The sequence below is a fragment of the Salmo salar genome, chromosome ssa01 (assembly GCF_905237065.1).
Source record: "Salmo salar chromosome ssa01, Ssal_v3.1, whole genome shotgun sequence".
Taxonomy (NCBI): Eukaryota; Metazoa; Chordata; class Actinopteri; order Salmoniformes; family Salmonidae; genus Salmo; species Salmo salar.
Window position 1 is genome coordinate 92,037,115 of NC_059442.1, and position 21,801 is coordinate 92,058,915.

At 44.5% G+C, this 21,801-nt stretch overlaps 1 protein-coding gene across 2 annotated transcripts in view; it reads right to left on the reverse strand.

Annotated features, from left to right (window-relative positions):
* Window positions 1-21,801, reverse strand: part of LOC106610147 (protein tweety homolog 2-like) — a 98,487-nt gene that overhangs the window by 15,791 nt on the left and 60,895 nt on the right. For both annotated transcript variants that reach the window (XM_014209326.2, XM_014209327.2), the window contains exons 4-6: window positions 17,443-17,663; window positions 11,901-11,996; window positions 4,601-4,673 (exon numbers count right to left, since the gene is read on the reverse strand). In XM_014209326.2, the coding sequence (XP_014064801.1) occupies window positions 4,601-4,673; window positions 11,901-11,996; window positions 17,443-17,663 (390 nt within the window). The remainder of the gene's footprint in view (window positions 1-4,600; window positions 4,674-11,900; window positions 11,997-17,442; window positions 17,664-21,801) is intronic.

Consider the following 21,801-nt stretch of genomic DNA (forward strand, 5'->3'; position numbering starts at 1 on the left):
ACAGAGAATTCACATGCATTCAGATGTTCCAAGATAGACACAGAGAATTCACATGCATTCAGATGTTTCAAGATAGACACAGAGAATTCACATGCATTCAGATCTTCCAAGACAGACACAGATAATTCACATGCACTCAGATGCTCCAGGATAGAAACATCATCATCATTCGTTTCATAATCCCTGACAGAACATCATTGACTAGTTGGTTGTATAATGATGATTACAGATCTGGTTAACTATACACAGTCAATACAAAACATGAAGAACACCTTCCTAATATTGAGTTGCAACACACCTCAGATGATGTAAAATACGGTCTAATCTAAAGATAATGTAAAATAGGGTCTAATCTAAAAGTGATATAAAATAGGGTCCAATCTAAAGATGATGTAAATTAAGGTCTAATCTAAAAATGATGTTAAATAGGGTCTGATCTAAACATTATGTAAAATAGGGTCTAATCTAAAAATGATATAAAATAGGGTCCAATCTAAAGATGATGTAAAATCTAAAGGTACACAAAAATGTGTTTTTAGATCATTGACGTTAAAGGTTAGAAAATGATAATTTATTGTAAAGAAATGATTAAGTAGTTTGACAACCCTGTTTGTAAGCTTTTAAATGATATAAAACTCAACCGTTTATCTTTTCCAGTGATGAAGACATGGATGTGTCATGATAGGGTGGTGTATGCAAAATGGGTCAACTTTGAGTACCTCTATCTCCTGAATGTTTTGCCATTCAGGTCCAAAAAGTCACTTTCTGAACACTTCTACCATGGGAAAATATGTATGGAAAGTTTCATTGAAATGAAAAGGGGTCCAAAAAACTAGCCCTTTCTCCTTTTCCAGCAGCCTCTTTTCTGTCTCCAACTCCTTCTCCTCAGTCTTTGTCATACCTAGTTTAATCTGACTCAAGACAGACATCCAATCACATTTTTTTTCAGACAGCAGTAAGGGGTAAGAAATGTTGGTTGAGAAAATACCCTCTCCATTAAAATCAAAACAAATTTTATTGGTCACATACACGTGTTTAGCAGATGTTAATGCGGGTGTAGCGAAATGATTGTGCTTCTAGTTCCGACAGTGCAGCCATATCTAAGTAATATCTAACAATTTCACAACATATACCTAATACACACAAATCAAGGTAAAGGAATGGAATTAAGAATATATAAATATATAGACGAGCAATGTCAGAGCCGCATAGACTAAGATAGAGTATTACAGTACAGAATACATTATATAATTCTTAGATGAGTGTAAGATATGTAAACATTATTAAAGTGACTAGTGTTCCATTTATTAAATTGGCCAATGATTTCAAGTCTATGTATATAGGCAGCAGCCTCTCTGTGCTAGTGATGGCAATTTAACAGTTTAATGGCCTTGAGGTAGAAGCTGTTTTTCAGTCTCTCGGTCCCAGTTTTGATGCACCTGTACTGACCTTGCCTTCTGGATAACAGCGGGGTGAACAGGCAGTGGCTCGGGTGGTTGATAGCCTTGATGATCTTTTTAGCCTTCCTGTGACATCGGGTGCTGTAGGTGTCCTGGAGGGCAGGTAGTTTGCCCCCGGTGATGCGTTGTGCAGACCGCACCACCCTCTGGAGAGCCCTGCGGGTGTGGGCGGTGCAGTTGCTGTACCAGGCGGTGATACAGCCCGACAGGATGATCTCAATTGTGCCTCTGTAAAAGTTTGTGGGGGCTTTAGGTGACAAGCCACATTTCTTCAGCCTCCCAAGGTTGAAGAGGTGCTGTTGCGCCTTCTTCACCACGCTGCCTGAGTGGGTGGACCATTTCAGTTTGTCAGTGATGTGTATGCCGAGGAACTTAAAACTTTCCACCATCTCCACTGCTGTCCTGTCGATGTGGATAGGGGGGTGCTCCCTCTGCTGTTTCCGGAAGTCCATGATCATCTCCTTTGTTTTGTTGACGTTGAGTGAGAGGTTATTTTCCTGGCAACACACTCCCAGAGCCCTCACCTCCTCCCTGTAGGCTGTCTCGTCGTTGTTGGTAATCAAGCCTACTACTGTTGTGTTGTCTGCAAACTTGATGATTGTGTTGGAGAAATGCTTGGCCACGCATTCATGGGTGAACAGGGAGTATGGGAGGGGGCTGAGCACGCACCCTTGTGGGGTCCCAGTGTTGAGGATCAGCGAAGTGGAGGTGTTGTTTCCTACCTTCACCACCTGGGGTGGCGGCCCGTCAGGAAGTCCAGGACCCAATTGCACAGGGCAGTATTCAGACCCAGGGCTTAGAGGGTACTATGGTGTTGAATGCCGAGCTATAGTCAACAAACAGCATTCTTACATAGGTATTCCTCTTGTCCAGATGGAATAGGGCAGTGTGCAGTGTGATGCCGATTGCAACATCTGTGGACCTATTGGGGCGGTAAAAAAATTGAAGTGGGTCTAGGGTTTCAGGTAGGTTGGAGGTGATATGATCCTTGACTAGTCTCTCAAAGCACTTCATGATGACAGAGGTGAGTGCTACGGGGCGATAGTCATTTAGTTCAGTTACCTTTGCATTCTTGGGTACAGGAACAATGGTGGCCATCTTGAAGTATGTGGGGGCAGAAGACTGGGATAGGGAGAGATTGAATATGTCCGTAAACACACCAGTCAGCTGGTCTTCACATGCTTTGAGAACGCAGCTAGTGATGCCGTCTGGGCCGGCAAGTGTTAACATGCTTAAATGTCTTACTTACGTCGGCCATGGAGAAGGAGAGCCCACAGTCCTTGGTAGCGGGCCGCGTCAGTGTTATCCTCAAAGCGGGCAAAGTGTTTAGCTTGTCCGGAAGCAAGACGTCGGTGTCCGTGACGTGGCTGGTTTTCCTTTTGTAGTCCGTGATTGTCTGTAGACCCTGCCACATAAGTTTCATGTCTGAGCTGTTGAATTGCGACTCCACTTCGTCTCTATACTGACGTTTTGCCTGTTTGATTGCCCTGCGGAGGGAACGACTACTCTGTTTGTATTCTGCCATATTCCCAGTCACTTTGCCATGGTTAAATGTGGTGGTTCGCGCTTTCAGTTTTGCACAAATTCTACCATCTATCCACAGTTTCTGGTTAGGGTAGGTTTTAATAGTCACAGTGGGTACAACATCTCAAAATGGAGCAATTGTTGAGTGTTTAAGCAGCACGAGTACTAGCATCGATATGCTGATAGAATTTAGGCAGCTTTTTCCTCAAATGTGCTTTGTTAAAATCCCCAGCTACAATAAATGCAGCATCAGGATAATGTATATGGTTTCCAGTTTGAATAAAGTCCAGTGAAGTTCCTTGAGGGCCGTCGTGGTATTGTCTTGCGGGGGGATATACACGGCCATGACTATAACCAAAGATAATTATTTTGGGAGATAATACGGTCGGCATTTGATTGCGAGGTATTCTAGGTTGGGTGAAAAAAAGGACTTGAGTTCCTGTATGATGTCTCTCTGGAAAGAAACCCTTGACCTGAGCTCGTCAACTTTATTATCCAGGGACTGAACATTAGCGAGTAATATACTCGGAAGCGGTGGGTGGTGTGTGCGCCTCCTAAGTCGGACTAGAAGACCGCTTCGAGTACCTCTCCTTTGCCGGAGTTGTTTTGGGTCAGCCTCTGGAATAAGTTCAATTGCTCTGGGTGGTGCGAACAAAGGATCCGCTTTGGGAAAGTTGTATTCCTGGTTCTAATGCTGGTAGTGCTGGTGAGATACCGCCGCTCTGATATCCAATGGGTTCTTCCTGGCTGTATGTAATAACACATAACATTTTCTGGGCAAACAATGTAAGAAATAATACATAAAAAAACAAAATACTGCAAAGTTTGCTACGAACTAGAAGCGAGGCAGCCCTCTCTGTCGGCGCCATCTTGATAGTACTATGCACTTGCAATAGTACTTGTCTATGTAAACGAAATATGGCTTTACGTTAACACATTGTGAATACGTATTCAGAGCACATATAAAGGCATATCCCTAAGGATTTCTGCCGGAAAACTATTTAATGTGATTTCTCTCAAACTCACACATGCACGCAGAGTATAGACTCACACACACACTCTACAAGAAGACTTTCAAAGTGAGAGTGAACACTCATGGCCCCAAAGCAATTTGTCTTAGCTGTCAGCCATGGTGAGAATTGATTAGCACAGTAACAGTTGGACATGGTCCTGAGTTGTTTAAAAATGGTGCCATGTTCCCTAGATCAGGGCTCTCCAACCCTGTTCCTGGAGAGCTACCCCCTCCTGAAGGTTTTCACTCCAACCCTGTTCCTGGAGAGCTACCCCCTCCTGAAGGTTTTCCCTCCAACCCTGTTCCTGGAGAGCTACCCCCTCCTGAAGGTTTTCACTCCAACCCTGTTCCTGGAGAGCTATCCCCTCCTGAAGGTTTTCACTCTAACCCTGTTCCTGGAGAGCAACCGTCCTGTAGGTTTTCACTTTAACCCCATTTGTAACTAACCTGGTTCAGCTTATCAACCAGCACATTTTTAGAATCAGGTGCTCTAGATTAGGGTTGGAGAGGGTAGCTCTGGATGGCAGGATCCGGCTGTATGTTTGACACCCCTGGGGTATAGGGTTCCATTTGGAACACAGGCCTCAGAGTCAAATTAGCTCACCACAGCAGTGGCCAGGTCAGCTCCCAGAGACGCCCAGCTCAGGATCAACGTCAGCACCCCAAACACCATCATACTGCAGGGACACAGAGAGAGAACTTTAGGTATTATTACACTGTTAATAACACACTATAATAATTATAACACTGGCCAACAAACATTAGAACTCTTCAAATTGCTGTAGTCATAGTGTAGTCACCAAGTATGCAGTCATCAAGGATGTGATAATCAAAGATGATATCATTAGTGATGGGGGAATATCTTGAACATCAAATTGCAATAAAATCATAGCATCAAATCACAATACATATCGGTCCCTCAGTATGGTGATAATATTGTATTGTGAGGTCCTTCAGTATGGTGATAATATGGTATGGTGAGGTCTCTCAGTATGGTGATAATATGGTATGGTGAGGTCTCTCAGTATGGTGATAATATTGTATTGTGAGGTCCTTCAGTATGGTGATAATATGGTATTGTGAGGTCTCTCAGTATGGTGATAATATTGTATTGTGAGGTCCTTCAGTATGGTGATAATATGGTATGGTGAGGTCTCTCAGTATGGTGATAATATGGTATGGTGAGGTCTCTCAGTATGGTGATAATATGGTATGGTGAGGTCTCTCAGAATGGTGATAATATTGTATTGAGAGGTCCTTCAGTATGGTGATAATATGGTATGGTCAGGTCCCTCAGTATGGTGATATTGTATGGTCAAGTCCCTCAGTATGGTGATATTGTATGGTGAGGTCACTCAGTATGGTGATAATAAGATATGGTGAGGTCCCTCAGTATTGTGATAATATGGTATGGTGAGGTCCCTCAGTATGGTGATAATATTGTATTGTGAGGTCCTTCAGTATGGTGATAATATGGTATGGTGAGGTCTCTCTGTATGGTGATAATATTGTATTGTGAGGTCCTTCAGTATGGTGATAATATGGTATGGTGATGTCTCTCAGTATGGTGATAATATGGTATGGTGAGGTCCCTCAGTATGGTGATATTGTATGGTGAGGTCCCTCAGTATGGTGATAATAAGATATGGTGAGGTCTCTCAGTATGGTGATAATATTGTATGGTGAGGTCCCTCAGTATGGTGATAATAAGATATGGTGAGGTCCCTCAGTATGGTGATAATATGGTATGGTAAGGTCCCTCAGTATGGTGATAATATGGTATGGTGAGGTCCCTCAGTATAATGATAATATGGTATGGTAAGGTCCCTCAGTATGGTGATAATATGGTATGGTGAGGTCTCTCAGTATGGTGATAATATGGTATGGTGAGGTCTCTCAGTATGGTGATAATATGGTATGGTGAGGTCTCTCAGTATGGTGATAATATGGTATGGTGAGGTCTCTCAGTATGGTGATAATATGGTATGGTGAGGTCTCTCAGTATGGTGATAATATGGTATGGTGAGGTCCCTCAGTAAGGTGATAATATCGTATGGTGAGGTCTGGGCTGTTACTCTGCCTCGCCATTCAAAAGTCCTCTCTCCGGAGACTGAGAAAGCTCTTTAGAGAACAGCATATGAAGAGTAGGAGAGATGTCAGGGCGCATCATCTCGGCTGTCCTCCAGTCGATAACAGCCTCTTTACGACTTCATGATGCAGGCAATGAGATACGCATCCTGTCTGCTCCCTCCAAACCATCCCCCCATGGACAGACAATAGGAAATGCATTTCTTTGCCCCTCTCGACCCCCCACTAACTCCAATCCACCCCCTCTCCACTTATGAACTAATGCCTTCAGGAAATTACATCATCACCATGTGACCACAACCTTGTAGTGCAGTGGAAACGTGTGTGTTTGTGTGCATATACATAGTGTGTGTCTACGTACACTACCGGTCAAAAGTTTTAGAACACCTTATTTTTACTATTTTCAAAATTGTAGAATAATAGTGAAGACATCAAAACCATGAAATAACATATATGGAAACAAGTAGTAACCAAAAAAGTGTGACAAGGTGAGACAGGGAGCACAGAGGGCCAAGATGAGTTACATGCTTACTATATGCTGAGTGTGTATGATGTGTGTGTATATTTGTATTTATTATAGATCCCCATTAGCTCCTGCCAAAGCAGCAGCTACGCTTCCTGGGGTCTGACAAAATTAAGGCAGTAAACATGTATTAATCACATCTTTACTAATGCTGCAGAAACGTGCTTTAAAGCAGTATCAAGATCCATCAGATGTAGTGATCACAATACAGTTGCCATATATAGGAAAATCAAAGTTCCAAAGGCTGGGCCTAATAGTATATAAGAGGTCATGCAATAAGTTTTGTACTGATTCCTAGGTTGTAGATGCAAAGAATATTTGTTGGTTTGCGGTGTGTAATGAGGAGCAAACACAATTTCCCCCCAAACTTTACTAAGGGTTGGTCACAGGCTGATTGGTCGGCCATTTGAGCCAGTAAAGGTCTTTACTATTCTTAGGTAGCGGAATGACTTTTGCTTCCCTCCAGGTCTGGGGGCACACACACTCCAGTAGGCTTGAATTGAAAACATGGCAAATAGGAGTAGCAATATCGTCCCCTATTATCCTCAGTAATTTTCCATCTAAAAACTGTCAGACCCCAGTGGCTTGTCATTGTTGGTAAACAATCATTTTCCCACACTCACAATTCCAAATTACAATGCTTGTCATTCATAATTAGGTCAGATATACTTGGATGTGTAGTGTCAGCGTTTCTTGCTGGCATGTCATGCCTAAGTTTGCTAATCTTGCCAATGAAAAAAATAATTAAAGCAGTTGGCAATATCAGTCAGTTTTGTGTTGAATGAGCCATCTGATTCAATGAATGATGGAGCTGAGTTGGACTTTTTTCCCCAAATTTCATTTAAGGTGCTTTAAAGCTTTTTACTATCATTCTTTGTCATTTATCTTTGTTTCATAGTGTAGTTTTTTTTTTTTTTATTTAGTTTAGTCACATGATTTCTCAATTTGCAGTATGTTTGCCAAGCAGTTGTGCAGCCGGACTTATTTGCAATTTATTTTGCCTCATCCCTCTCAACCATACAATTTTTCATTTCCTCATCAATCCACGGGGATTTAACTGTTTTTACAGTCATTGCATTAATGGGTGCATGCTTATTAGCAACTGGAATAAGCAATTTCATAAATGTGTCAAGTACAACATCTTTTTGCTTCTCATTACACACCACAAACATATTCTTATTCACATATTCTTTACATCAACAACACAGGAATCACTACAAAACTTATTGTATGACCTCTTATACACTACATTAGGCCCAGCCTTTGGAACTTTGGTTTTCCTAGATATGGCTACAATATTGTGATCACTACATCTGATGGATCTGAATACTGCTTTCAAGCACATTTCTACAGCATTAGTAAAGTTGTGATTAATGCATGTCGGTGATTTCATTCATGTTCTGTTTGTAACTACCCTGGTAGGTTGACTGATAACCTGAACCAGGTTGCAGGCACTGGTTACAGTTTGAAGCTTTTTGTTTGAGTGGCCAGCATGATGAAACCTCTCTGTTGATATGACATAAATGATCAAGCATTTCACACATGTTATCCAGATACTGACTGTTAGCGCTTGGTGGTCTATAGCAGCTTCCCACAAGATTGGGCTTTAAGTGAGGCAGATGAACCTGTAGCCATATTACTTCAACAGTATTTAACATGAGATCCTCTCTATTCTTTACAGGAATGTGGTTCTGAATATAAACAGCAACACCTCCACCACTGGCATTTCTATCTTTTCTGTAAATGTTATAACCTTGTATTGCTACCACTGTATCATCAAAGGTATTGTCAATGTGCATTTCTGAGTCAGAATATGAATGTCATATGTTACTAGCAAGTTATTAATTAACCTTGTTTCTTAAGCTACTTATGTTAACATGGGCTATTATGAGCACTTTTCTGGGATGCTTGCTTGTTTTCATTGCTTTACTGGGAAGCTTAGCAGAAGTAGATATGCTTATGTTATTTATTTTAGTGCAGGGTGAGCTGCACACAGTGGACTTCCTACTAGGGCACACAGCCTCAGTGATAACAGCATACATCTGATTCATAGGTACATGATTGCTACATACAATAGCTGTAGGATCAGCAGAGGCATTCAGGGCAGTCAGAGGGACATCAATTAGGTTACTTACATTGTGTCTACCAATGCCCCTGGTATAATGTACATTTGCGAAAGCATTATGATGACTCAGCGACACAATGGTAGGGATTAACTGAGCTGGGCTTGGGTCATTGATAAGTCATTGTCCCAACACAGACTTATAATGCTGTGAAAGGATCCATGAACCCAAATGATTTGGGTGTATACCATCGTCCTTATAAAACGTGTTTTGTTTACAAAAGGTATCGAAATTGTCAACAAAAGTTACACCCATTGAACTGCAATAATCACGTAGCCAGTTGTGAAGAGAAATAATCCTGCTAAAGCATTCAATGCCACAATTCAGAGAGGGCACAGGACCAGATATGATGGGTCTTTATTAGAGTCTAGCAAAGTCAATCAGCTCTTTGAAATCCAGTTTCAACTGTTCAGAGCTGCCCTTCATAATGTCATTAAAACCCACATGGACTATGATGGAATCGATGTCCATGTCCTGGTGTAGTACATACGGGAGCAGCTTAGTAATGTAATTTACACAAGCTCCGGGATAGGACATTGTTTTTGCACCAGGAACAGTCACATTTCTTACCATGGAGCTGCCCAAAATCACAGCTGGCGAGAAAGATGAGGAAATCCAACCACTCCCATGCTTCACAGGATGGTGCAGGTCTCTGACAGATGGAGTAGCCCTGCTCAATCCAGAGCAGGGACGGAAGGTTGCCGACGTCGACTTCGAAATTGTAGGGGAAGGAGTTGGAATAGGCATAATGGCCGAAGACACAGGTAACCCCCCCAGTGACGAAGGTGCAGGAAGATCAGGCTCCAGGGTGGCAAAATTATTCGTTGTTTGTATCCGCTCCGGGCCTCTCGTTGGGAGTCTAGACAGCTTTGCGGGAGGCCGCTGTCTTCCCAGGCTCGTGACATGCGACCATCATCGATTGCTGTGCTCCTTCTTGCTGTGCTCCTTCGACTCCACTATCAGATGGGGAGGAGAGGCAGGAGATGACTCCCCTGGTGAATGAACTCCAGGCAACACCGGCCAGTCGGATAACGACAAGACAGAGATGCATCCAACATGCACGAATGCCGTCCAGCAACCGGCGTAGAAAAGGTAAACACTCCATGCAGGCTAGCGACCTGCATGGTAAAGGAAGCCACCTCAAGCCTATAATCGTCGACAAGAAAACAATTGCCACATTGGAACTCTGAACGATCCAGTTTGTCCCTCACAAACGTAGTAGATAAGCTCCTACAGCACTGGAAACCTTCATTTTTTTGGCACCCTCCTTGGGTTGTGCCGTGGGGGAGATCTTCGTGGGCTATACTCGGCCTTGTCTCGGGGTAGTAAGTTGGTGGTTGGAGATATTCCTCTAGTGGTGTGGGGGATGTTCTTTTTTCAAAGTGGCTGGGGTTATATGCTGTCTGTTTGGCCCTGTGCAGGGGTGTCGTCGGACGAGGCCACAGTGTCTCCTGACCCCTTCTGTCTCAGACTCTAGTATTTATGTGCCAATAGTTTATGTGTCAGGGGGCTAGAGAGAGTTCCCCCCCCCCAGTCCACCTAGTCATGCTGCTGCTCCAGTTTCAACTGTTCTGCCTGCGGCTATGGAACCCTGACCTGTTCACCGGACGTGCTACCTGTCCCAGACCTGCTGTTTTCAACTCTCTAGAGACAGCAGAAGCAGTAGAGATACTCTGAATGATCAGCTATGAAAAGCCAACTGACATTTACTCCTGAGGTGCTGACCTGTTACACCCTCTACAACCACTGTGATTATTATTATTTGAACCCGCTGGTCATCTATGAACAATTGAACATCTTGGCCATGTTCTGTTATAATCTCCACTCGGCCACCCCTCATAGCCTGGTTCCTCTCTAGGTTTCAGCCTTTCTAGGGAGATTTTCATAGCCACTGTGCTTCTACACCTGCATTGCTTGCCGTTTGGGCTTTTAGGCTGGGTTTCTGTACAGCACTTTGTGACATCAGCTGATGTAAGAAGGGCTTTATAAATACATTTGATTGATTGATTGATTTACTTCTCCAGTCAAAGAGGGCTCCACTGGAAAACTCATCTGGGACTAACTTTGTTAGCTTGATAGCTAACATTAGCAGCTTAGCGGCTCTTTCAAGCAGACTTTAATCTGTCAGTTAAGTTGTGTGGGTGTGTGTCTGTGTACGATGTGTGTCTGTGTATGATGTGTGTGCCATGTGGAATCCCTCTCACTGTACAGCACAGGGCTGAAGTACTCAGTGGAAATCATTATGGATGACTATAGATACTGAACTGATTGTGTGTACATTTAGTATTTCTTAGATATTAACATAGACCTACATTGTCCAGTGAAATTCTCTACCTTCCTCCCTCACTGCCTCCTGCCCTCTACACCAGGCTTAAAACAGCTTCACATGAAGAACTAAATAATTCAAGCTATTCCAGACTAGAAATGTAAAAAAAGAAAATGTATATTTCAGTCAACTGCACATGTAATTCATGTTCGTTATCTAAGACCCATAAAACAGGTCAAGTGTTAACTTGCTACAGTATATTAACACTCTAGGAAGTCTGGGGTGGTTCTTGAAATGGCAGTTATGGCACAATTCCAAGTCAATTCAATCAACCACAAATGTATAGTTCTTGGAAATGGGCATGGCAAATCTCCAAGCAGCCAATTCCACCGACAGCCCAAACAATACTTTAAAGAATTGAACCGAACAGAAACAGGGCCAGAACAGAAACAGGGCCAGAACAGTGTCAGAACAGAAACAGGGCCAGAACAGAAACAGGGCCAGAACAGTGTCAGAACAGAAACAGGGCCAGAACAGTGTCAGAACAGAAACAGGGCCAGAACAGTGTCAGAATAGGGGCAGAACAGTGTCAGAACAGGGGCAGAACAGAAACAGGGGCAGGGACGGGACAGGACAGGACAGGGACAGGGACAGGACAGAACAGGGACAGGGACAGAACAGTAACAGAACAGGGACAGAACAGGGACAGTGACAGAACAGAAACAGTGACAGAACAGGGACAGAAGCAGGGACAGGGACAGAAGCAGTAACAGGGACAGAAGCAGTAACAGGGACAGAAGCAGTAACAGGGACAGAAGCAGTAACAGGGACAGAAGCAGTAACAGGGACAGAACAGTAACAGGGGCAGTAACAGGGGCAGTAACAGGGGCAGTAGGCTACTCACGTTGTCAGCAGCCAGCGAGACTGTTTGGCTAGGCCCAGGCAAGCCGCCAGACAGATCACCAGATCTAGAATCAGTAGCAGCAGGTAGGTGAGCCACCTAGAGGACACAGAGGAAATGACAGCCGGTCAGTGTAACAGATCTAGAATGAGTTACAGCAGGATCCTAGAGGACACAGAGGGAATGACAGACAGTCAGTCACAGTTCTCTTTTCTTCCTTGATTTACTCTTATGGGTTCACTCAATATGGCCGCAGGTCCAACCATCACAGTATTTCTATCCTTACAGTAATGTGCAGAGGGAGGAGCTAACCACATTTCAACCCAAATGAGAGTCCGCTGGCTTGCTCATGTCCCTAGCTTACACACAACTGGCTGACACTTTACCCCAATAGGATGCATACCGAGTGTGCGTCTGTGTCAGTGTATGAATAGACATGACGTAGGCTGTGTGTGTGCTTGTTATCTTTACTTTTTGCTGACGATGTAAATCTGTGTGTAGGTGTATGTATATGTGTGTGAGAAGATGTAGCCTTAGTCAATGTGTGTGTGTGTTCCGTGCCCTTTCCTGATGCCATCTGCTCCAGTCAGAACAGAAGCAGTGCTATGTAGTAGCTGTGGTCAGTGGTCTCTGGCTGGGGCACAAATCCATTCCAGATGGTTTACTAATGGATGAGCTCAAATCCATATGCATGAATATGTAATGCTCTGAAAGCTATGACTACGTCCGTCCGTCCACCTCTCGCTCCCCCTCCCCCTCTCTCTATTCTATCCATCTCTCTCCGTCTCTCATATTACGCTCCCTCTCCTCTACCCTCCTCCCCCTCTTCTACCCCCCCCCTCTAATCTCTGGGCAGCCAGAGGATAGTACAGTACATGTTCAGCAGGGGGCTGTAGGACCACGTGCCTGGTGCCTCCTGTGACCACTTCTACTGTGTGTCTCTCAGCCAAATTAAAGTCAAGCTGAACACCATCACAGGCTGGACACCATCACAGGGAATTGGATACATGTATAACAACTCGCTGAATGTGGAGGCTCTCCGCTGAACTATGTTTTAATCTTTTTTTTTTTCATCTGAACTCAGTAAGGTTATAATAATGTTGTGTAAATGTAAAAACAATCTGAACACCGGATAAATACACTATATATACAAAAATATTTGGACACCCTTTCAAAATCAGTGGATTCGTCTATTTCAGCCACACAAATTGCTGGCTGGTATATAAAATCGAGCACACAGCCATGCAATCCTAATTGACAGTAGAATGGCCTTACTGAAGAGCTCAGTGACTTTCACCGTCATAGGATGCCACCTTTCCAACAAGTCCTTAAATGTCTGCCCTGCTAGAGCTGCCCCGGTCAACTGTAAGTGCTGTTATTGTGAAGTGGAAACGTCTAGGAACAACAAAGGCTCAGCCGTGAAGTGGTAGGCCCCACAAGCTCACAGAACGGGACCGCCGAGGGCTGAAGGGCCTAAAAATCGTCTGTCCTCGGGTGCAACACTCACTTCCGAGTTCCAAACTTCCTCTGGAAGCAACGTCAGCACAAGAACTGTTCACCAGGAGCTTCATTAAATGGGTTTCCATGGCCGAGCAGCCTATAGATCACCTTGTGCAATGCCAAGCATCGGCTGGTGTGGTGTAAAATTCCCGCCATTGAACTCTGGAGCAGTGGAAACGCGTTCTCTGGAGTGATGAATCATCAAATCAAAGTTTATTTGTCACGTGCTCCGAATACAACAGGTGTAGAACTTACAGTGAAATGCTTACTTACAGGCTCTAACCAACAGTGCAAAAAGGGTGTTAGGTGAACAAGAGGTAAGTAAAGAAATAAAAACAACAGTAAAAAGACTGAAAAATAACAGTAGCGAGGCTATATACGGTAGCGAGGCTATTACAGTAGCGAGGCTATAACAGTAGCGAGGCTACATACAGTAGCGAGGCTACATACAGGCACCGGTTAGTCAGGTTGATTGAGGTGGTATGTACATGTAGATATGGTTAAAGTGACTATGCATATATGATAAACAGAGAGTAGCAGTAGCTTAAAAGAGGGGTTGGCGGGTAGTGGGTGGGACACATTGCAGATAGCCCGGTTAGCCAATGTGCGGGGGCACTGGTTGGTCAGGCCAAATGAGGTAGTATGTATATGAATGTATAGTTAGTGACTACGCATATATGATAAACAGAGAATAGCAGCAGCATAAAAGAGGGGTTTGGGGGGAGCACACAATGCAAATAGTCCGGGTAGCCATTTGATTACCTGTTTAGGAGTCTTATGGCTTGGGGGTAAAAACTGTTGAGAAGCCTTTTTGTCCTAGACTTGGCACTCCAGTACCGCTTGCCATGCGGTAGTAGAGAGAACAGTATGGCTGGGGTGGCTGGGGTCTTTGACAATTTTTAGGGCCTTCCTCTGACACCGCCTGGTGTAGAGGTCCTGGATGGCAGGCAGCTTAGCCCCAGTGATGTACTGGGCCGTACGCACTACCCTCTGTAGTGCCCTGCGGTCGGAGGCCGAGCAATTGCCGTAGGCAGTGATGCATCCGGTCAGGATGCTCTCGATGTTGCAGCTGTAGAACCTTTTGAGGATCTGAGGACCCATGCCAAATATTTTTTTTTCCTGAGGGGGAATAGGCTTTGTCGTGCCTTCTTCACGACTGTCTTGGTGTGTTTGGACCATTCTAGTTTGTTGATGATGTGGACACCAAGGAACTTGAAGCTCTCAACCTGCTCCAATACAGCCCCGTCGATGAGAATGGGGGCGTGCTCGGTGCTCCTTTTCCTGTAGTCCACAATCATCTCCTAAGAGCACATGCCCTTAGTCTTGGTTACGTTGAGGGATAGGTTGTTATTCTGGCACCACCCAGCCAGGTCTCTGACCTCATCCCTATAGGCTGTATCATCGTTGTCGGTGATCAGGCCTACCACTGTTGTGTCGTGTGCAAACTTGGTGTTGGAGTCGTGCCTGGCCATGGGTGAACAGGGCGTACAGGATGGGACTGAGCACGCACCACTGGGGGGCTCCAGTGTTGAGGATCAGCATGGCAGATGTGTTGCTACCTACCCTCACCCCCTGGGGGTGGCCCGTCAGAAAGTCCAGGATTCAGTTGCAGAGGGAGGTGTTTAGTCCCAGGATCCATAGCTTAGTGATGAGCTTTGAGGGTACTATGGTGTTGAACACTGAGCTGTAGTCAATGAATAGCTTTCTCACATAGGTGTTCCTTTTGTCCAGGTGGGAAAGGGCAGTGTGGAGTGCAATAGAGATTGCATCATCTGTGGATCTGTTTGGGCAGTATGCAAATTGGAGTGGGTCTATGGTTTCCGGGATAATGTTGTTGATGTGAGCCATTACCAGCCTTTCAAAGCACTTCATGGCTACGGACGTGAGTGCTGCAGGTCTGTAGTCATTTAGGCAGGTTGCCTTTGTGTCCTTGGGCACAGGGACTGTGGTGGTCTGCTTGAAACATGTTGGTATTACAGACTCAATAAGGGACATGTTGAAAATGTCAGTGAAGACACCTGCCAGTTGGTCAGCACATGCCCTGAGCACACGTCCTGGTAATCCGTCTGGCCCCACAGACTTGTGAATGTTGACCTGTTTAAAGGTCTTACTCACGTCGGCTACGGAGAGTGTGATCACACAGTTGTCCGGAACAGCTGATGCTCTCATGCATGCCTCAGTGTTGCTTGCCTTGAAGCGAGCATTGAAGTGATTTAGCTCGTTGTATCACTGGGCAGCTCGCAAGCCCTGCCACATAAGACGAGCGTCGGAGCCGGTGTAGTACGATTCAATCTTAGCCCTGTATTGACGCTTTGCCTGTTTGATGGTTCGTCGGAGGGCATAGCAGGATTTCTTATAAGCTTCCAGGTTAGAGTTCCGCACCTTGAAAGCGGCAGCTCTCCCCTTTAGCTCAGTGCAAATGTTGCCTGTAATTCATGGCTTCTGGTTGGGGTATGTGCGTACAGTCACTGCGGGGACGACGTCCTCGATGCACTTATTGATAAAGTCAGTGACTGATGTGGTGTACTCCTCAATGCCATCGGAAGAATCCCGGAACATGTTCCAGTCTGTGATAGCAAAACAGTCCTGTAGTTTAGCATCTGCTTCATCTGACCACTTTTTTATAGACCGGAGTCACTGGTGCTTCCTGCTTTAATTTTTGCTTGTAAGGAGGAATCAGGAGGATAGAATTGATAGAATCAGAAGGATAAAACTTCATCTTACAGTTCAACGGATGAATCTGGGTTGAGGATGACAGGAGAATGCTACCTGCCCGAATGCATAGTGCCAACTGTAAAGTTTGGTGGAGGAGGAATAATGGTCTGGGGCTGTTTTTCATGGTTCGGGCAAAGCCCTTTAGTTCCAGTGAAGGGAAATCTTAACATTACAGCATACAATGACATTCTAGATGATTCTGTACTTCCACCTTTGTGGCAGCAGTTTGGGGAAGGCCCTTTCCTGTTTCAGCATGACAATGCCTCTGTGCACAAAGCGAGATCCATACAGAAATGGTTTGTCGAGATCGGTGTGGAAGAACTTGACTGGCCTACACAGAGCCCTGACCTTAACTCCATCGAACACCTTTGGGATGAATAGGAACGCCGACTGTGAGCCAGGCCTAATTACCCAACCTCCATGCCCGACCTCACTAATGCTTGTGGCTGGATGGAAGTAAGTCCCTGCAACAATGCTCCAACATTTATTGGAAAGCCTTCCCAGGAGAGTGGAGGCCATTATAGCAGCAAAGGGGGGACCAACTCAATATTACTGCCCATGATAGTGGAATGAGATGTTCGACGAACAGGTTTACACATACACTACATGACCAAAAGTATCTTACTGAACGAGAGGTAGCCATTCATTACAGTACCTCTCACACACACACTGCCCTCACACTGCGCACATGTTGTTACACATCATTAAATATATTGAGGCAAAAATTACCGACAGCCGCTTACAACTGAATGAAAATTAAATCGATTTCAATATTATTGAATGATAGACTTATCTAGGCTATACTGTAGGCTGTTTATGCAGTCATCTCGGTTTTCAATTAAAGTATGTATATTTTTATACTTAGCTTGTTTGTAACAATTGCAAATACATTTCTAGTCACATTCGTTCTGAAGTTATCAGCGGTCACAGAAAGACAGATAAACATCTTGATTTTGTGTTTAGTGGAGATCTTCTGTCTATAAAGTCACACCGGAGGGCAAAAAAGCATTAACGACAGACTTAGCTGTTCTAGGAGTGGCCTGAGGCGTTAAATAACGACAATTTTCAAGTGTAACTTTAGTAGCGATGGCTTTGGGAAACAGCTAAGAGATTTAACGATGCTCCTGCAAAGCTTCTAACGATGAACTAAGCCTTCAGATGCTTTTGGGAAACCAGGCCCTGGTCTATATGCGGTCTGGTCTGGTTATCTATACCTGTAGTACTCTACGTATGTGGTCTGGTCTGGTTATCTATACCTGTAGTACTCTACGTATGTGGTCTGGTGATCTATACCTGTAATACTCTATGTATGCGGTCTGGTTATCTATACCTGTAGTACTCTACGTATGTGGTCTGGTCTGCAATAGCGACCACATCTACTTTAGTCATGTCCCAGTCAGGCAGGCCCGACAGCTGTTTGATGACGTTGTCAGCCATCTGCTGCATGAAGCGCAGGGTCTGTACATAGTCTCCCCGCGTAGCGAAGATCTCATCCAACCTCGCCAGGTGCTGCTTCAGACCACTCTCCATGCTACCCATGGTGCCCGTCACCTGGAGGAAGAGGAAGAGGAAGAGGGGGAGGAAGAGGGGGAGGAAGAGAAAGAAAGAGAGCAGAAGAGAAGAGAAAGAAAGAGAGGAGGAAGAGAAAGAGAGGAGGAAGAGAAAGAGAGGAAGAAGAGAAAGAGAGGAAGAAGAGAAAGAGAGGAGGAAGAGAAAGAGAGGAGGGAGAGAAAGAGAGGAGGGAGAGAGAGAGAGGAGGGAGAGAGAGAGAGGAGGGAGAGAGAGAGGAGGGAGAAAGAGAGGAGGAAGAGAAGTGGGGGAGAGGAAGAGAAGTGGGGGAGAGGGAGAGAAGTGGGGGAGAGGGAGAGGAGAGGGAGAGAAGTGGGGGAGAGGGAGAGAAGAGGGAGAGAAGTGGGGGAGAGGGAGAGAAGAGGGGGAGAAGTGGGGGAGAGGGAGAGAAGAGAGGGGAGAAGAGGAAGAGAGGGGGAGAAGAGGAAGAGAGGGGGAGAAGAGGAAGAGAGGGGAGAAGAGGAAGAGAGGGGGAAGAGGAAGAGAGGAAGAGAGGAGAAGAGGAATAGAGGAGAAGAGGAAGAGAGGAGAAGAGGAATAGAGGAGAAGAGGAAGAGAGGGGAAGAAGAAGAGGGGGAAGAGGAAGAGAGGGGAAGAAGAAGAGGGGGAAGAGGGGAAGATGAGGAAGTGAGGAAGAGGAGGAAGAGGGGGAGAGGAGGAAGAGGGGGAGGGGGAAGAGAGGGGGGAGAGAGGCAGATGAAAGGGGGAGAGGAGGAAGAGAGGGAGAGGAAGAGAGGTGTCAGTACACACAGAATACTCAGTTCATTTACATATGATTAGCAAGAGTTAATTTCTGTCCCAAATGACACCCTATTCTCCATTTAGTGCACTACTTTTGACCAGGACCCATAGGGGATTTATGTGAATATTACAGGGCAGGCTTGACAATGAAGTTCTCAGTTCTAGAGGTCTAATACACTATGGAAGTGACACAGCATTTTCCAGGAAGTAGCCTTGAAGTTTTGTAACTTTATAGGCTTTTTGAATGGCCTTGAATGGGCAAAAACATAGCACAATGGTCTTCAGCGCAAAGAAAATCTTAAAATGCAGTAAAAGTATCTTAAAACCTCTCTGGGCTAGGTGGGACGTTTGCGTTCCACCCTAGTCCAGTGGAATCGCGTGGCGCGAAATACAAATACCTCAAAAATGCTATAACTTTAATTTCTTAAACATATGACTATTTTACCCTATTTTAAAAAGACAAGACTCTCGTTAATCTAACCACATTGTCCGATTTCAAAAAGGCTTTACAGCGAAAGCAAAACATTAGATTATGTCAGGAGAGTACCCTGCCAAAAATAATCACAGCCATTTTCAAAGCAAGCATATATGTCACAAAAACCAAAACCACAGCTAAATGCAGCACTAACCTTTGATGATCTTCATCAGATGACACTCCTAGGACATTATGTTATACAATACATGCATGTTTTGTTCAATCAAGTTCATATTTATATCAAAAACCAGCTTTTTACATTAGCATGTGATGTTCAGAACTAGCATTCCCACCGAAAACTTCCGGTGAATTTACTAAATTACTCATGATAAACGTTGACAAAATACATAACAATTATTTGAAGAATTATAGATACAGAACTCCTTTATGAAAACGCTATGTCAGATTTTAAAATAGCTTTTCGGCGAAAGCACATTTTGCAATATTCTGAGTACATAGCTCGGCCATCACGGCTAGCTATTTTGACACCCACCAAGTTTGGGGCTCACTAAACTCAGAATTACTATTAGAAAACTTGGATTACCTTGGCTGTTCTTCGTCAGAATGCACTCCCAGGACTTCTACAACAAATGTTGTTTTGGCTCCAAATAATCCATAGTTATATCCAAATGCCTCCGTTTTGTTCGTGCGTTCAGGTCACTATCCAAAGGGTAACGCGCGAGTGCATTTCGTGACAAAAAGTTTCAAAATATTCCATTGCCGTACTTAGAAACATGTCAAACGCTGTTTAAAATCAATTTTTATGCCATTTTTATCGTAAAATAGCAATAATATTCCAACCGGGCAACGTTGTATTCATTCAAAGGCTGAAAGGAAAAAAATTGAGAAGTCTCGTGAACGCGCATCTCAGTCTCACTGTCCCCAGGCTGACCACTTACAAACTCTGCTGCTGTTCTTTGCCCAGAGACAGCAGACACCCCATTCCACTTTCTGGCGGCTTTAGAGAGCCAATGGAAGCCTTAGAAAGTGTCACGTTACAGCACAGATGCAGAATTTTTGATAGAGATGCAACAGAAGGACAACAAATTGTCAGACAGGGCACTTCCTGTATGGAATCTTCTCAGGTTTTGAAATGCCATATGAGTTCTGTTATACTCACAGACACCATTCAAACAGTTTTAGAAACTTTAGTGTTTTCTATCCAAATCTACTAATTATATGCATATTCTCGTTTCTGGGCAAGAGTAGTAACCAGTTTAAATCGGGTACGTTTTTTATCCGGCCGTGAGAATACTGCCCCCTAGCCCCAACAGGTTAAACAATGGCGTTTTCATGTTATGATATAATCGTCAAGCCCATTGAAAAGATTGGGGGACAGGACCCGGAAGTATGATGTAGGACGTCACCTGCACATCGTATTCAGGAGATGTTGGTTCTATAGGGATAACTTCATTCTGTTACTTTGGGATCACCATGGTAGTTTGTTAAACAATATTTCCCAGTTAATTCTAGGCTAATGTGGAAATAGACTTCACACAGTTTACTACATACTTAAACTGCGTAATCATACTGCTGCAAATGAGGTCTAGCAACCAGGGCAGCACCCTCCTTGAAGAAACACACAAACAACCAAGAGAATTATAAACTTCCTGCGACTCACATTTTTCGGTAACACTTATTTACACCAGATTGGCCAAACACACATAAGATTAAAGGGGTACCAGGACTGCATCCAAAATGGCACCCTATTATCCTATATAGACCACCATTTCTGACTATTTATGTAAAAGTAGCGCACATCTGGTGTCAGTTGGGACACAGCCCAAATGTGGAGCATGATTACACTACCACTTCACTCCCCACTTAATTACAACATGCTTCCAGGGTTGTTGACTGGGAAAGGTTTTTCAGAGACAGTTAATTCCTGGTATTTGATAATTAAAAAGGGCAATAACTGCTTCCATTCAGCCCTAGGTACTTGGCATTCAGTGGGAGTACCGACCACTCATATTGCTTGTGTTTGTGGAGGAGGGGACAGCGCTGTGGTTTGGTTCTGGGGGGCTGCTGGGTGGAAGTAATGAGGTAGTTTGGTATTCAATGTGTGTGGAGTCCTCAATCACTACTGCCTTTGGCTATGGGGGGGTAGAGAGAAAGAACAAGAGGAATTAAAAAATTAAGGAAATTAAGATTGAGAGAGAGACAGAAAGGGAGAGAGACAGAAATAAATAGTGTGTGTGAGAGTAAAAGAAGGAAAGAAAGGAAAGTAAGAGAAAGTAAGAAAGCAAGAGAAGGAAAAAAGGAGGGAAAGAGAAAGGAAAGAAAGTAAGAAGGAAAAGAAAGTGAAAGAAGGAAAGAAAGAAAGAGAGAAAGTGAGAAAGAGAGAGAGAAAAGAAAGCAAAATAGAAGAGGACCCACTGGAAGAAGATAAAGCTGGTTAGAAGGTTGGTTCAGGGAGTTAAGTTGACATTGGCAGATACAGAACAAACACATTATACTATACTGATCAGGACAGTACCATGAGGCCTACTGTACACCGATCAGGACCATGAGGCCTCCTGCTACGCCGATCAGGACAGTACCATGAAGCCTACTGCTACGCCCATCAGGACAGTACCATGAGGCCTACTGCTACGCCCATCAGGACAGTACCATGAGGCCTCCTGCTACGCCCATCAGGACAGTACCATGAGGCCTCCTGCTACGCCCATCAGGACAGTACCATGAGGCCTCCTGCTACGCCCATCAGGACAGTACCATGAGGCCTCCTGCTACGCCCATCAGGACAGTACCATGAGGCCTCCTGCTACGCCCATCAGGACAGTACCATGAGGCCTCCTGCTACGCCCATCAGGACAGTACCATGAGGCCTACTGCTACGCCCATCAGGACAGTACCATGAGGCCTACTGCTACGCCCATCAGGACAGTACCATGAGGCCTCCTG